A 14339-nucleotide genomic window follows, 5' to 3' on the forward strand; every position below is an offset into this window, starting at 1 on the left:
GAATTCAGTTCATTAGGTTTCACCTGAACGGCTGCATGCACTCAAACACAACAGATTCTGTGCGACAGGTTCTCAGACGAGCATGAAAGAGAGGTTTTAGTGTGAAACTCATGCACAGCTAGAGCTGGGTGACACTGACATTTTAATTAATACTGACACCTTGAATTCAGGACTGCATCCAACTGCACCTTTATACTGACCTTTATACCTGCTGATATCTCTCTAAACGCACTGTAGTTTAAGATGTGAATAATCTGTCCAAACTTATAAATTACCAGAGGCTTAACAGCCTTGTAGTACAAAAATGTGGCACCAATGGAGTTGACGTCAGTCTGTGTTTGAGAGTTCCTAGTTTGGTATTTCGTGCATGCTCGAGTCAGGCTCCATTCACTATCCTAGATCCTCCAGAGATCTTCCTGCTGATATAAATGGGTCTTACCCAGACAATCTCTCACTGCATTTGTCATGTGTAAAAAAAAAAAGAGAAGAAAACTCCAGAGAATGCCTGGAACCAAATCTCAAGACATTACCTGGAGTCCATAACAGAAAACGTCTCGTGACACTTTTCTTTTTCAAATCAGCTTCAACTCTCGCATCTAAACACACCCCTAATTAAGTTTTTAATTATTAATAATACTCAGGTGCATTCACAAAGGCTAACCCAATTACACACTATTAATTGTGAACCAAAGTCATGTGATCAGGACTACCACTCGGCTATTGGGCACATATGTAGACTGATATGTAGGTTAATGTTCATCTGGCCCTGCTGCTCTGGTGATGAGCAGCGCCCTCAGGATCGGCAGGTGGCCGGTGGGCGGGTGTGGTGGAGCGGCTACAGCCTCAGTGTTGTCACCTACATTCCCCAGTGAGGAGCGGAGAGGACTGGGAGGAGAACCCTTGAAACGTCAGCACAGAGTCAGAGGATATATGCCGTTAAATGGCAGCTATCGTCACTTGTTGATGAGAGTACTGAGGCTGTAGCTGTTAATAATATGCTGCCAGTGAAAGGCGTGGATAGAGTTCACACCAGTTATGAACTACTCCATTGTTCATGTACAAGCAGCCCAGGACCACCGCTTTCAAGCTGACTAGACTGTCTTTTTTTTCTTGGGTTCACATCAGAGGTCTTGGACCATGTTCACATTGATCCAAATGAACTGTGCTAAGGGGGTGAAGGTACTAGTATTCTATTTCACCACAATAAACCTTCAAAATATAGGCATGTATGACTCAACAACTGACTGAACAAACTTTGATGAACATCAATAAAACATCCAATGTTGCCTAGTGTATTAAAACAGGACCACTTGATCTTCATGTGGGAGGGACAGATGATTTAAAAGTTCAAGATTCGGGTCACAAATCACACTTTTATTCAATTTAAAGGCAACTTTAACTAACTTTAGCATCACAGCCACATATCTGACAATGACACCCTATGTGGAAAATCCAGGGAAAACCCCAGAGCTGCAAGGAAATAAAAAATACTCCTACCCACTGTGGTGAGGGCAGTTTTTCTTTACAACTTCACTATGGTAACATTACAGTACAGTCATTATGCAATATGAGCACTAGAGATGAAGAGACAAAGAGTTCTGCAAACTGCTCTTCTGATAACCTGATGTTCAAACAAAGTGACGCATGCCCCGAGGGGAGACAGACACACTATTATTCAAGACCCAAACATTGTTTTGTATGCATGTACATGTGTTACTAATCGTAACTATTTGTATTTCATGGGTTGTTTTGTTTCTAACATATTCTCCAGCCAAGGTTCCTCAAATGTTAATTGGCGGTATAGCCAACGCTGGCCCAGCAGGTGTGTTGAGCGCTGTCCCAGTTACATAAATTTAACTGTAATCATAGTTAAGTGGGGGAAAAAAGTGTGATACAGTGTGGTGACTTCTCCCTATGAGCCATGTACAGATCTACCGAAGCATACAGATGAAAATACAAAAGCATATGAGGCTGATATGGCTGAAAGAACTACCAGTATACATTCACACATACAGAAAGTGCAAGGCAGATAAGATAGAGGCAAATAAATCACCAGACAGTGATGTAACAAAGTCACTAATCCTGGAGTCAGAATAAGACAGAGTCAAAAAAGACAGAGTCTTGAGTCCCCAGTCCCCACCAAAGACACGGTCCAATTTAATCAGCTCCACTTAGAGCCAAGGTACAACTACTATAAGGATTTACGCTAAAAGCAAATGACACGGTGGGCGCCTTTTTTCATGGTGGACATTTTAACAGGTCTGAGTAGGAAAATCAGTAGGAAAATGACCCGACACTGTCACACTGTCCTCACCAACACCTGGGCTTTTCCAGCTACAAAAAGGCCTATTGTCACCATTTCAAAGAGTTGATTTACAGAAGCGGAATAAATGAAGTGAATATATGCAAAGTAGGGGTGCACCGATGCATCGGCCAACCATCGGCATCGGCCGATGTCCCGCATGTTAACTGCCATCGGCAAAAAAAGATGACATTCACCGATGGCAGTGGCCGATGTTTATGTTGATTTAAATGTCGCATGAACGCTCTGCTCGGGGGGGGACATATAACTATGCCCACACAGGGCATGGCGACCGTGTGGGAATATTTCACTGTCTCAGAGGACGATCCCCGTCATGCAGTTTGCAATGCGTGTAAAACTAATATTTCAAGAGGTGGGACAGCGCAGCGTCACAGATGTTGTGGCTATTTGCAGAAAAATCGTCGGTCACTTTAAACACTCACCCCTCGCCTATTCGCGTCTCCAGGCTGTGCAAATCCAGTTGGAAGAGCACACTTGCTACATATACCGCAGACTACGACCTCCCCACCACTCTCAGTGCGCAGCAGTGGCAATTGATTGAAAACTTTATAACACTGCTCTCCCCGTTTGAACAATTGACCAGAGAAGTTAGCTCATCGGAGGCATCGGATTCCGACGTCATTCCCTCTGTGAGAGCCCTGAGACGTTTTCTGAGCAAGCAGACTGACACCGACCATGGCGTTAAAACAACAAAGACCGCATTACTAGATGCTGTAAATAAACACTTCGATCAAATCGAGTGTGATCCCATGTTCTGTATTGCTACCTTGTTGGATGCCAGATACAAAGACAGCTACTTTGATGAGGATGTTAAACAACGCGCACAAGCAATACTTCATGCGCACCTGTTGCCTGCGGCCAGTGCCGAGGATGAGACGCGCGATGGAGAGAGCGCACATCTAGAGCGCAAGAGGCAAATTTATTTATTTTCCTATTGTTTTTACATTTACACTTGATGTACATTTTAGTTTTGACAAATATTTTTTTCTGGGCGATGTAGGTACTGAAGAAAAACTTCTCCCTGACAAAGTTTGTGTTCCTTAGGCTAGAACCACTCAAATAATTTTGTTGGGCAATGTAAGTGCTGAATAAATGTTTTCACTGATTAGTCAACAGTCTAAGAGGGCTTTTGGGCTATTTTTCAGAAAAGAACTTGTCATGTTAATTAAGGTTAATGTCAACTGAAAATTGACATCAAAAGTTTCATAAATTTGTCTTAGTGAATTTGTGCTCATTAAATAATAGTATGATGAAGAGCTGAAAGACTTAAAATAGTTCAGTAATGTTTCTGTGGCACCAAAGACGAAATAAATAACAAAAAGAAAAAGACATCGGTATCGGCCAAGTTGTTATTTTAAACATCGGCCCAGAATTTCACAATCGGTGCATCCCTAATGCAAAGCATACAATTCAGGGGCAAATGATAAACAATCATGAATTCATATATTAATTAGCATTCAATTAATAATCTTTTACAAAAAAAACTAACAAAAAATCCTTTCAAACACGAGTGCAGTCAATAGTTGAGTCCAAGTCTGAGTTATCAGCACTCAAGTCAATGTCTGTAATCTTTCAACTGAATAGCCTTCTGTTATTTAGTGATTTGTAAGCAAAAATAAATGAAATCGACACTTTCCCCAGACTTCTGGTCAATATGTGAACCTGTGCCACATGCATAAACAATGCTCAGAAAAGTTCATGATCATATCTGAACTGAGTGATTGTGAATTCTGTTAGGGTACACGGTGTAACCTGCATGAAGTACCCAGCCTTGGCAGCTGCTGCATGGACAGAGGGAGCACATACATGTGCACACCCAGAAACACACAAGAGGTCTGGATGTTTTTTCCTGGATCTAAATGTGGATTTTCACATACCACATTCTTTCCTCGTCCGTCGTGTCCCCAGTGACCTTCCTGAAATTCAGTGTCGGCCCTTTTTAAACTGCACTATGATCTCAGCGTTTGCCCGCTGCTTTTGCTCAAAGACAAAACATCATGAATGCATTTGTACACACTGAACTAGGTCAACGGTGAGCAAAGCCACTATGTTATGTAACAGCAACGAGTCCCCTCCTCGTCCCCAAAGGAGAAGGAGGAACGAGAAAATGGCTTTTGCCAAAATTGCCAAGTTGCACTGAGTCTAAATCATCAGGTGTCTACAGAGGGTGTAAAGCCGCATGCCTAACATGGCACTCTCCACCTTATCTGACTCCACTTTTTAACACAAAAAACAACAACCACCAAACTAGCAAACAAATGTAAGTATTTGTCTTTTACCATTTTTGTCGCATCCCTTATGTCAACATGCAAGGAGGAGTCAGACTGTCTCCAGTGCTGACAGAGAGATGTGAAAATAGGCCTGTATGTATATGCAAGATTACATCCAGAATGATCGTTGGCATTTTGGTTCTCTTAGTTAAATTAACTAAAAAAAAAAAAAAAAATAACTGCGGAGTTACTTTACAGGGTAATAAAATCAGGCCTCCAGAGAGTGGAATGGTGGGTGTGTGCAGTGCTGACAAACCCAGTAACTCAACAACATTTCTCATAGCTTGCACAATCTTTGAGGATTTGGTAAAGGTTAACCTAACCGGATCACCCAACTTGCTGAAACCTGCCAAGAGTATAGGTGAAAGAAGTTGTAGCCTACTATTCTGTCAACAACAATAAGCAAACACGTGCTGGACGAGAGCACAATGACAAAAACTAAATAAACTAAAGCACCCTTCAAACAGGGGAGGGCGGGTTTCAGTGACAAATCAATATTGTTCTTTGTATGACATGGAACCTCAGCATGTATTTGGTGTATCCAGCATCATGTGAGCTTTACAGCTTTAATGAGACAGAGTTGACAATTCTAGCCGCACTTCAAAACCACATTCCCTTTCTCAGCCTTGGAGATGTGCCACAATTTTTTTTTCTTCTTACGACACTGTTCCTCAAATAAACATCTCAGTTCCTCTGCATGTTGTGCAACACCAGCAGAGATTAGGGTGTGACGTCCTGAACACAGATCAGGCATAAGTATGAAAGCAAGCATTCAAAAAATGCATATGTGTAGAAAAGAATGAAAGAGTGATGCAAAGAGGAGGACAAACAGTGGGGGGTCAATGCTGTGCACTCCATGGAGCTCCCCGTGTGCAGTTCATATAGAACACTTCACATTCACATACTTAAGAGAAGAGAAGGCCCTGTAACATTTAGGGTGGGACAAGACACTGCTAAGCCCTGTGAGAAATGGGCTCACACACACACACACAACCCATGGGACATCACAAGCTCACTGTGTGGGTTATCACGATAACAAATGACATTTCAAAGCATATCTGAGATTCCTCAAAACTATTCTCTACTAATTTCTAAACATCGTCTTCTGCTTAAAACCCAGCTGGGGCTCTACCAAATGCACAACCTGTACCTTTGTTGAGCCTGCACTTTTGGTTTCCGTCATAACAAAACTGACTAGCATTTACAACAAAACACATTTCACTTTTATCTGTGGGCAATTTCTTTTTAGTTTTAGAGTTGTAGGGTGATTTGCGGCTTGTTATAAAAGCAAAGAACACCCACTCAACTGCCTCAAATACCAAAAACTGTTAATATATGCAGCACAAAAGGAGCAATCTTACATATAATCTTGCATAACATGTAGCCTGCTGCTTGAATATGGACACATCTGGTGTTGGATGTGGCTTTTCAGAACCGTGTAGCGAGAATCCCTAATGCTCTAAAAAACTCCCATCAAACATGGGCAAGACAAAGCAAAGGATCCACGATGCTGTTCAGCAAACACATAACACAGCCCCTTTTAAAGTGAATAATCAAGCGAGACAATTTTTGGACCAAAATTAAATACTGCATATGGAACAGGAAAACACTGCAAGTTGCTCCAATTACAGAGTCTGGGTTGCGGTCATAGAATAATGAACTAAGCTGTAACAGAATGAAGCCTTTAGCCACTGTGGGATGATGCCCTTTTAAGTACTTTTGAAGACACAAAATGAGAGTAAAAGGTTTTGATCGAGAAATTGAAGTGAAATTCCTTACCTATAATAACGGGACTGCAGGTAAGTCGAACAGACAGCCTTGGAGACATGGCTGGCGGAGCCAAAGTCAATGACCTTGACTCTGTAGGGTTGCCTGGTGGGGTCAACCAGCATGATGTTCTCTGGCTTCAGGTCAGCATGGATCAATCCCAGAGACTTGAGTTTCTTTAAGGCTTTTGCCACCTGCAAACATTGATGAATAAACACAAATATGAGTGATTGCAGGCCAAAGGTGGGTGCAGAACTTTTAAGCGAGGAACAAAGTGTGTTTCATATGCACGTTGCATGTTACCTGCTGTAGGATAGGTCTGATGATTTTGAGTGGCAGTGGGCTGAACTTGTTCTGCTTGAGGAAGTCATACAAATTTTGCTCCAGCATCTCAAACACCAGGCAGGTGTGGCCGCGGTGCTGAAAGCACTCCAACGCACGCACCACATTGTGCTCATCCGCATTCTCGCTACTCAGCCTCGCAAGGATCTCCACCTGGAGATTCGCAAACAGATAAGGAAATGACACATTCACTTCACAACATGAAGAGTAAAAAGAAAAACTAATTCAGCAAATGGAAAGTAAAAACGAAAGAAAAGCATGTGCTGGTGTGATGCCTTGACAAATTACAGTCACAAGCAACTAGGGCACTGTTCCAGAGTCAACGGTTATCCCATGATTTCAAGTACATCACCAACAATGAAACGTATGCACAACAGAAACACAAAAACCCCTTACCTCAATCTGTCCCTGACGTGCATAGGATGGATGGTTCTTGAGTATTTTAACAGCCACTACTTCATGCGTCCCCCTTTTCCAGCACTTCACCACCTGACCAAAGGTTCCACGACCCAGAAACTCAAACACCTCATAGCTGTTCTTCAAGGAGCACAGAACCTCGTGTTGAACTAACTGATAGTCCCCGTCTCCGGATCCAGTTCTGGTCACCGTAGCCCCTGCCACTGCCTCAGTACTACCGTTAGGCCTGATTTCGGCCCCGTCCGCCCTGACTGCTACGTCTTTCACTCCATCCACTGTGCCATGTTGAGCAGGCAGTGTTCCTTTGCCCCCTGCTCTGACAGTGTCTGTATTGTTCCCAGTGCTGGTTTGCAACATGGCCACAGATGGAGGAAGTGAAGGTAGAGCAGATACCTCCTCCACTATCTGCATGGTTCCAATGCAGTTTTTCTCCTGCGGTTGTTCTCTACCGTCAACTGCCTTGTTTTGCTCACATCTCTGAGTGACACCTGTTTCGAGAATTTGAACGTATCCCCCTCTGGTTTGTACACTCCTGTTGCTGCTCTCCTCTTCCTCCTCTTCTCTGATACAGCCCCTCCTCAGTAGCCCACAGTACAAGCCTGCGCCTGATGGAGTTCCACCACTGTCCCCCTGAGGCCTCACTTCCTGAGGGCCCCTGTTTTGGCAAAGACTCTCCTGATTCTGGATCCCAGCTGGACCCACTCTTTGTTGCTCAAAACTGTCCTCTCTTTGCCACCCCGCCGTCAGTAAAGCCCACTCCTCTCTTTCTCCAAGGTGTACTCCCCTGTGTCGTCGCCCTGAATCAGCCCCGGCTGAGGAAGGGATAACGTTATTTGGATAGGCAATTCCGTAGTTGACTCCAATCACATAGGTCTTGGGTGGTGGTCGATGCTGAAAGGCTCTGATGTTATTACTGTGGTGGGCCTCTTCTATTTGTCTGCTGGTACCACTTCTGCTGGTTCCTAAGGCACTTGTTTGAACTGAGTGCAGGTGTGATGGGTAAACCAAGACTTGTGAGGCCATACCTAAAAAAGAAAAGAAAAAAAACAAGGTTACAGGTTGACACATGATGACAGATGTTTAAATTTCTGTATATATTATTACTTAAAGCTGCCGTCAACAACAATATAGTTTGGCTACATGTATCACGTGACATTTCATGCTCATGGGCATAAGCGTAAAATTTAAATGATCAACAAAGGCAAAAAAAAAAAAAGTAGGAGCCAAAGTTTCTTTGATGAGAACAACAACAAAATGAAAGTGAAATTTAAATGTTCTACAGATGACAGTCAATTAAAAACTGATAAGAACCGATCAGGAAGAGAATGAAAGGTGGTTATTGCATCATTGTTTCCAAAGGTTCAAAGTCCCAAATTGTAGTTTACAGTGCTCTGAAACACCACTGTAGTGTGGAAGGCAGTCATATTCAGAGCATTATAAAAGATAACTGAATAGTGTGAATGTTTGTTTTAGTTTTTTCAATATTTAAAACAAGCGTTTGGATTTTTCTGCTTCTTAAATGTGATGGTGTGTGGTCAAGGCAAGACATAATTTTAAGATACATTGATGTAATTTGCAAGTCAGCAAAAAAACTGTCAAGTTTTGCAATGTTGAGCATTAGTTAATTAGTTTGCTAACAGCTGGCTAACAAGTAAACATTTTACAATGTGGTTCATTTAAGTCAACACTTTGCTGTCTTTTAGAAGCTGTGGGTGATGGTGTGTGAAGGTGAAAGGCTGTTAGTATGGTTGCATGTTGAGAATCAGGCAGTCAAGTCCAGCAACTGTGAGCGACCAACTGGCAAAGACAAGTGCCGTCATATGGCAACCCTGTCGATTTGGGTGGAGAAAAATGTGTCCCGTACCAACACGGAATGTGCAGTGAAGAGGACAAAAACACAAAACGACATATGACATTGCAGCAAAGAGAACCATCCACTACATGGTCAGTAGTTTAAACGACGCTCATGTTACTTTGTGGTTTGTTATTTGTGTGCTATTGAATTATGTGAAACTCAATCATATTCTTAAGCTAACATGGCTACAAGCGAAGGGTATGCTATTAACGATTAGAGCTGATAAAAGGCTGCCAAGATGAAAGATTATTCTTACTTTAAACAATCTCAATAACTATTACACACTATCATTTTTAACTGGAATCAAAAGACCTGCTGCCAAGGAGGACAATAAAATGCCACTGGTAATGCCACTGACCATAGACCCTAGGTTTAGTGATAGCTTTTTAAATACAGAGCTATTTCATTTTTTAAACTTCACCAACAAAAGCTTTGTCATTTCAAGATAGCCAATGCAACATGTAGATTTGTAAAAGAAACCAAAAAAAAACCACACAGGTTAAAATAGCACCTTACCTATCACAATCCTCCTGAGCAAGAGTTCAGTCTAAATAAAGCAGCCGCAAAAGCTGCCAGAGCGAATACACATCTAAGCCACCATGTCACCCTTACTGGAAAGGGGAACTGGTTAAGTGAAATGGGAGACGGGGGAAGCCCATTGCATTGCTGGCCTGTCCCTGCAAGCTATACTAGAGGGTCAGTTTCACACAAAGTAGAACAGCGAAGCAAGCAGTACCCTGGGGGGGAAATGATACACCATGAAGCCTGATGAGTCTTCTGTAACTCTGATGTTGCACTTAAAAGACTGTTGGCTGATTTCAAAGAGTAATGTACCCTTTCTGTCTGAGAAGATGGCATGGATATTGTTCCTGCCACCAAGCACGACATTTAACAGTGAAATGGTTTTAATCAAAATCTGAGATAGTCGAGTGCTTAGGTTCATCCACGAGCGCACACTGATCTCCCACTGGCTGCTGCTTCAGTGCAAGGCTCAAGTTCAGCTGACCTAATGTTATTAACACTCAGTGATACAAGCAAGTCTAATTTAACTCCCGACTACACTTTTTATTTTGAGATTGGATCGGAGATTTGCATTAAACACAACCAACAGAATAGCCTCGTTTACAACTGATGAGGTGAACTGTGCCTCTATACCATTTAACCACTTGCTACTGTCCAACATCAGACACTATTGGTGCTTTTTTTGCTTTTCCATTAGGGTAGAGTACCTGGTACTTTTTTCGGTACATGCCCTGGCAAGGTTCCAAGTGAGCTCAGTTGACGCTAAAATGTGACGTCAACAGACTGCCGGGCCACAGATTGATCAGAGAGTGTTTTCACTGGAAGAGTCACGAGCGCACGACATACGACACAGGAAAGAGCGTTACAGCGAGCATACCCAGCTGCTGTCCGCAAATATACACTGCTGTCTGTTGACGAGGTGCAACTGTTTCTGTGTTTAACGACTGATGGGATGATGCAATGTGTTTATGTCGCATATAAAACAACATTACGGCAGTTTCACGCAACCGTGCTAAGTCGACCATGTCCACATAGAGGAGGTACTAATGATTTGTACTGAGGAAGTGATAGAAAACGAAGTGACTGATACCCAAACCAAGAGTCGAGTCAAGTGCTAGTACTGTATATGAAAAAGCACCATATGTTGCTTTGCCAGATATCTGATTTGTGATGGGCTTAAAGCATTTGTGGAAATGTGACAATAAAACAATTGTTATTTCATGTTCACTGCTCACTGAGTCAACACAATCTCCACTTGTGTTTTTCTCCCTTCTATTTTAAAAAGGTACATTCCTTTCCCAGCAGCAAGTCATGGCACTGCGATAACAGGCAGGCAGAGGCAAACCCCGTCTGCCACACATCCTGCATTTTCTGAACTGGGTTCACGTTCAGAGTCAAATGAAGAAGCTCACTCACACAAGTCGGCCGTCACAAGAGCAAAGTTTTGCTCAACAAGAAATGCCGAGCGGGAGCCAGTGGCCTTCTTTGCTACTCGAGCTGTCAGATACAGGCTCAAACAGGCAGAGGGGTGTGCCTCAGAGTCAACATGACAATTCAACACACTTCTCTCAACATGACTGGTAGGGATTTAACACATATGCTGCTGGTAGGGAGACAATAACTGTTCTTATGACCAAACCTTTTTTTCCCCCAAACATGCAAATCAAAATATTAGGAGGAAGTAATTTGGACGCTGTCATTAAAATTGCCATTAGTAAGAATAACAGATCGATATCATGCATTCTTTCTTTGCTCACACTTGATTCACAGCCTGGCAAACGTGCGTAATTAAAATGATGACGTTAGACGCCATTATTTTGCAATAAAGCTGAAGAATCACCACCATATGGCTGGTCTGCGTGGCGTGACCTGGCGCCTGCTAAGGTGCCATAACCACCATTTTTTTACGAGACATTTTATGAGACACGCACGGACAAAGCTGTGACACCGTCTGCTATATCTTCTCTCACTGCCAAACTAGGTTCCCTGATAACTCACAGGGCAACAAAATCCAGGCCTGAAATGGAGTCATGACAACAAGGTGTGTGTGTGTGTGTGTGTGTGTGTGTGTGTGTGTGTGTGTGTGTGTGTGTGTGTGTGTGTGTGTGTGTGTGTGTGTGTGTGTGTGTGTGTGTTGTACTGTAGTAGAAGAATGCCAGCTGTACACACAACCTGTTACTGGTCAATTTAGGCGACAGTTACCATATGGGAGGAGTGTGTGTGTGTGCGAACACACAAATTTCGTTAGTTGCAGCTCTAACACAATTATTAGAGCTGCAACTAACGATTATTTTCGTAATCGATTAATCTGTCTATTATTTTCTCGATTCATAGCTGAATGGTTTGGTCCATAAAATGTCAGAAAATGTTAAAAGACGTTGATCAGTGTTTGTCAAAGCTAGAGATTATGATGTTCTTGTTTTGTTCACAAACCAAAATGATTAAGTTTTAATGATTTCTTTGTTTAAGGAGCAAAGAAACCAAGAAAATATTCATCTTTAAGAAGCTAAAACAATCAGAATTCTTGTTTTAATAATGAAAAAAGCTTCAAACCGATTATGGATTATCAAAATAGTTGCCGATTAATTTAGTAATCGATTAATCGCTCCAGCTCTAGACATTATCTTGTATAAAATTGAGTTCAAAGAACAGTAGTCCTAATGGCCTAATCCTAATCATTTACGAGGCTCTGGTTAGTAGAGAAGAGTAAATAAAGTAAGAATGAAAACATCACTGGTGTGTACTTGTGCATCCACATGTGACAAATACAAATCTTGAATCTTGAATAAGAGGCTAGGTTAAGGTTAGGATTAGGATTAGGCATTGGCTGATTATGGATAGGGATAACGTTTTGGTTAGACTGTGCAAAAGAATACAAGTCATTGAATACTAACAAGAAAAATGAGCACGAAACTGACTGTGTGTGTGTGCGTGTGCGTGTGCGTGTTTGGGGGAAGGGCAACGCCAGCCTGACACCTGTTGAAACTTATGTTGTCCGTGACAGGCAGCGGAATAAAGCCTGTGTTCCCACCTTACATATATATTTAATAACAACCACACAGGCTAATGCATACTTAACTCGAGGCAACCGTTGCGTTTACGTAACCTATTTACGTGAGAAAGTCCACGTCTACGCTCTCCCCATATACAGTAGCGTTAACGTCGAAGCTCAAGTCACACAAACACTTTAATAACAAGTGCATTATATAAACAGAACCTCGACGTTCTTTACTATACATCAGGGATAACTCATAAGCTTTTGTTGATATATCAATAAAGTTGGCTAGCTTCACAGTTAGCAAACTAAGCTAAGTCCTCAAACAACGTTCGATTGACGAACCACAGAAAATGTTTAGCCTCAAGTTTTAGACGGACGAGGTGACAAACCTTCAGGAAGACCAGTAAATCGCATCGTCCAGGGCGTCGAGGAACTGGCTAGATACGACACGGTCCCGCACCACGGTCAAATCCCGCAACGATGCTGCCACTGTCGCCGCTGCTGCTGTTGCTGTTGCTGCCGCCGCCGCCACTGCTGCCATCTTGTTGTTCCAACGACGAGAGGAGACCGAGCGACTTTTCGCACATTTGAAGCCCAAAATAAGACAAAACTCCGCGGAATTACGCACACCAGCGACGGCCCATGGTTTCCACAGCCGCCTCGGGTTTCACGGAACGTCACCGCGGTTTCTAATGGAGACGAACGCCCGTGTTTATAAACTTTTGCATGGTCGACGCCTCGTCGTCCGACGAAATTAGCTGCTCGCAGCTAGCTGTTGCTGCTCAGGGGTAGCTTGTTGCTTCTCCGCATGTGTGGAATGTTGGGGAGGAGAGCGAGAGAGAGAGAGAGAGAGAGAGGGAGCGACACAAGTGTGTGCGTGTGTGTATGCACGTGTACAGTAATAAAAACACAATAAAAGTCACATTGATCATATGTACATATACACATTTGAATGGGACAACTGTGTCTATAAATGTCTTACACTACGATACACCACTGTTCACATGAACCAAACTCGAAGTTCTAAAACAACACCTTTAAGCGTACTGATGAAGGCAGCAGTAAAACGTTGATTACATAATAATAAATAAAATAATGAATAAACGAACGAATTAATAAATAAAATAACAAATAGAGTAAATGGGTAAATACATAAATAAAAGAATAAACAATACTTTTATTTATCAATGTGGTCTTAATGGTAGATTTTTCATTTATTCATAATTTTATTCATTCATTAATGTCTGTATTTATTATGTCATTCATCGTCCACCATCAGTGCAGGCAACAGTTTCAGGCGTTTCAGGCCCGCAGAATTAGGCTCCTTTCTTATTTACGAAAGCGCCACTTAGTGACTAGGCGGTGTAATTGCACCAGTTTCAGAACCGCAGAATTAGGCCCCTTAATTTCTTTTTTTGTTTCACAACAGCACCACTTAGTGACCGGGTGGTGCAATTGCAGTATCGGAGAGCAGCAGTTTCAGGACATTTCTAAAGATTTCTAAAATGCGACCAACTGGATGATTTAGTTTAAAAGGTTTATTCCACCCAAATTACCACAGAAAAACAACACTTCTTCTCCTAAGTGTACTCCATATTCAAGTACTTTGGAGAAATTATAAAAAGACCTTGTAGTAACTTTCATGTAACATTCTTAAAAGGAGTAGTTACTTACCAATTTCATCATCATGAAATAATCCAGTTGTATATTTCAATTAAAGTGTGTTTGATAACCCGGATTAATCGGCCCTTTCAGAGCCGGTGCAGGACAAAATCACAACACTTGTGTGTAGGACAAACCATGCTTTATTGACATGTTTGATGGAGACTTGTCACAAATATGGAG

General features: G+C 42.2%; 1 protein-coding gene across 1 annotated transcript in view; it reads right to left on the reverse strand.

Moving 5' to 3' along the window:
- Positions 1-13213, reverse strand: part of LOC310930548 (homeodomain-interacting protein kinase 3-like) — a 34553-nt gene extending 21340 nt beyond the window's left edge. The window contains exons 1-4 of the mRNA XM_083893574.1: positions 12884-13213; positions 7099-8144; positions 6664-6855; positions 6373-6554 (exon numbers count right to left, since the gene is read on the reverse strand). Of these exons, the coding sequence (XP_083749700.1) occupies positions 6373-6554; positions 6664-6855; positions 7099-8144; positions 12884-12908 (1445 nt within the window). The 5' untranslated portion in view covers positions 12909-13213. The remainder of the gene's footprint in view (positions 1-6372; positions 6555-6663; positions 6856-7098; positions 8145-12883) is intronic.
- Between the last annotated feature and the right edge of the window lie 1126 nt (positions 13214-14339).

Source organism: Microchirus variegatus (assembly GCF_963457635.1).
Source record: "Microchirus variegatus genome assembly, chromosome: 8".
Classification (NCBI taxonomy): domain Eukaryota; kingdom Metazoa; phylum Chordata; class Actinopteri; order Pleuronectiformes; family Soleidae; genus Microchirus; species Microchirus variegatus.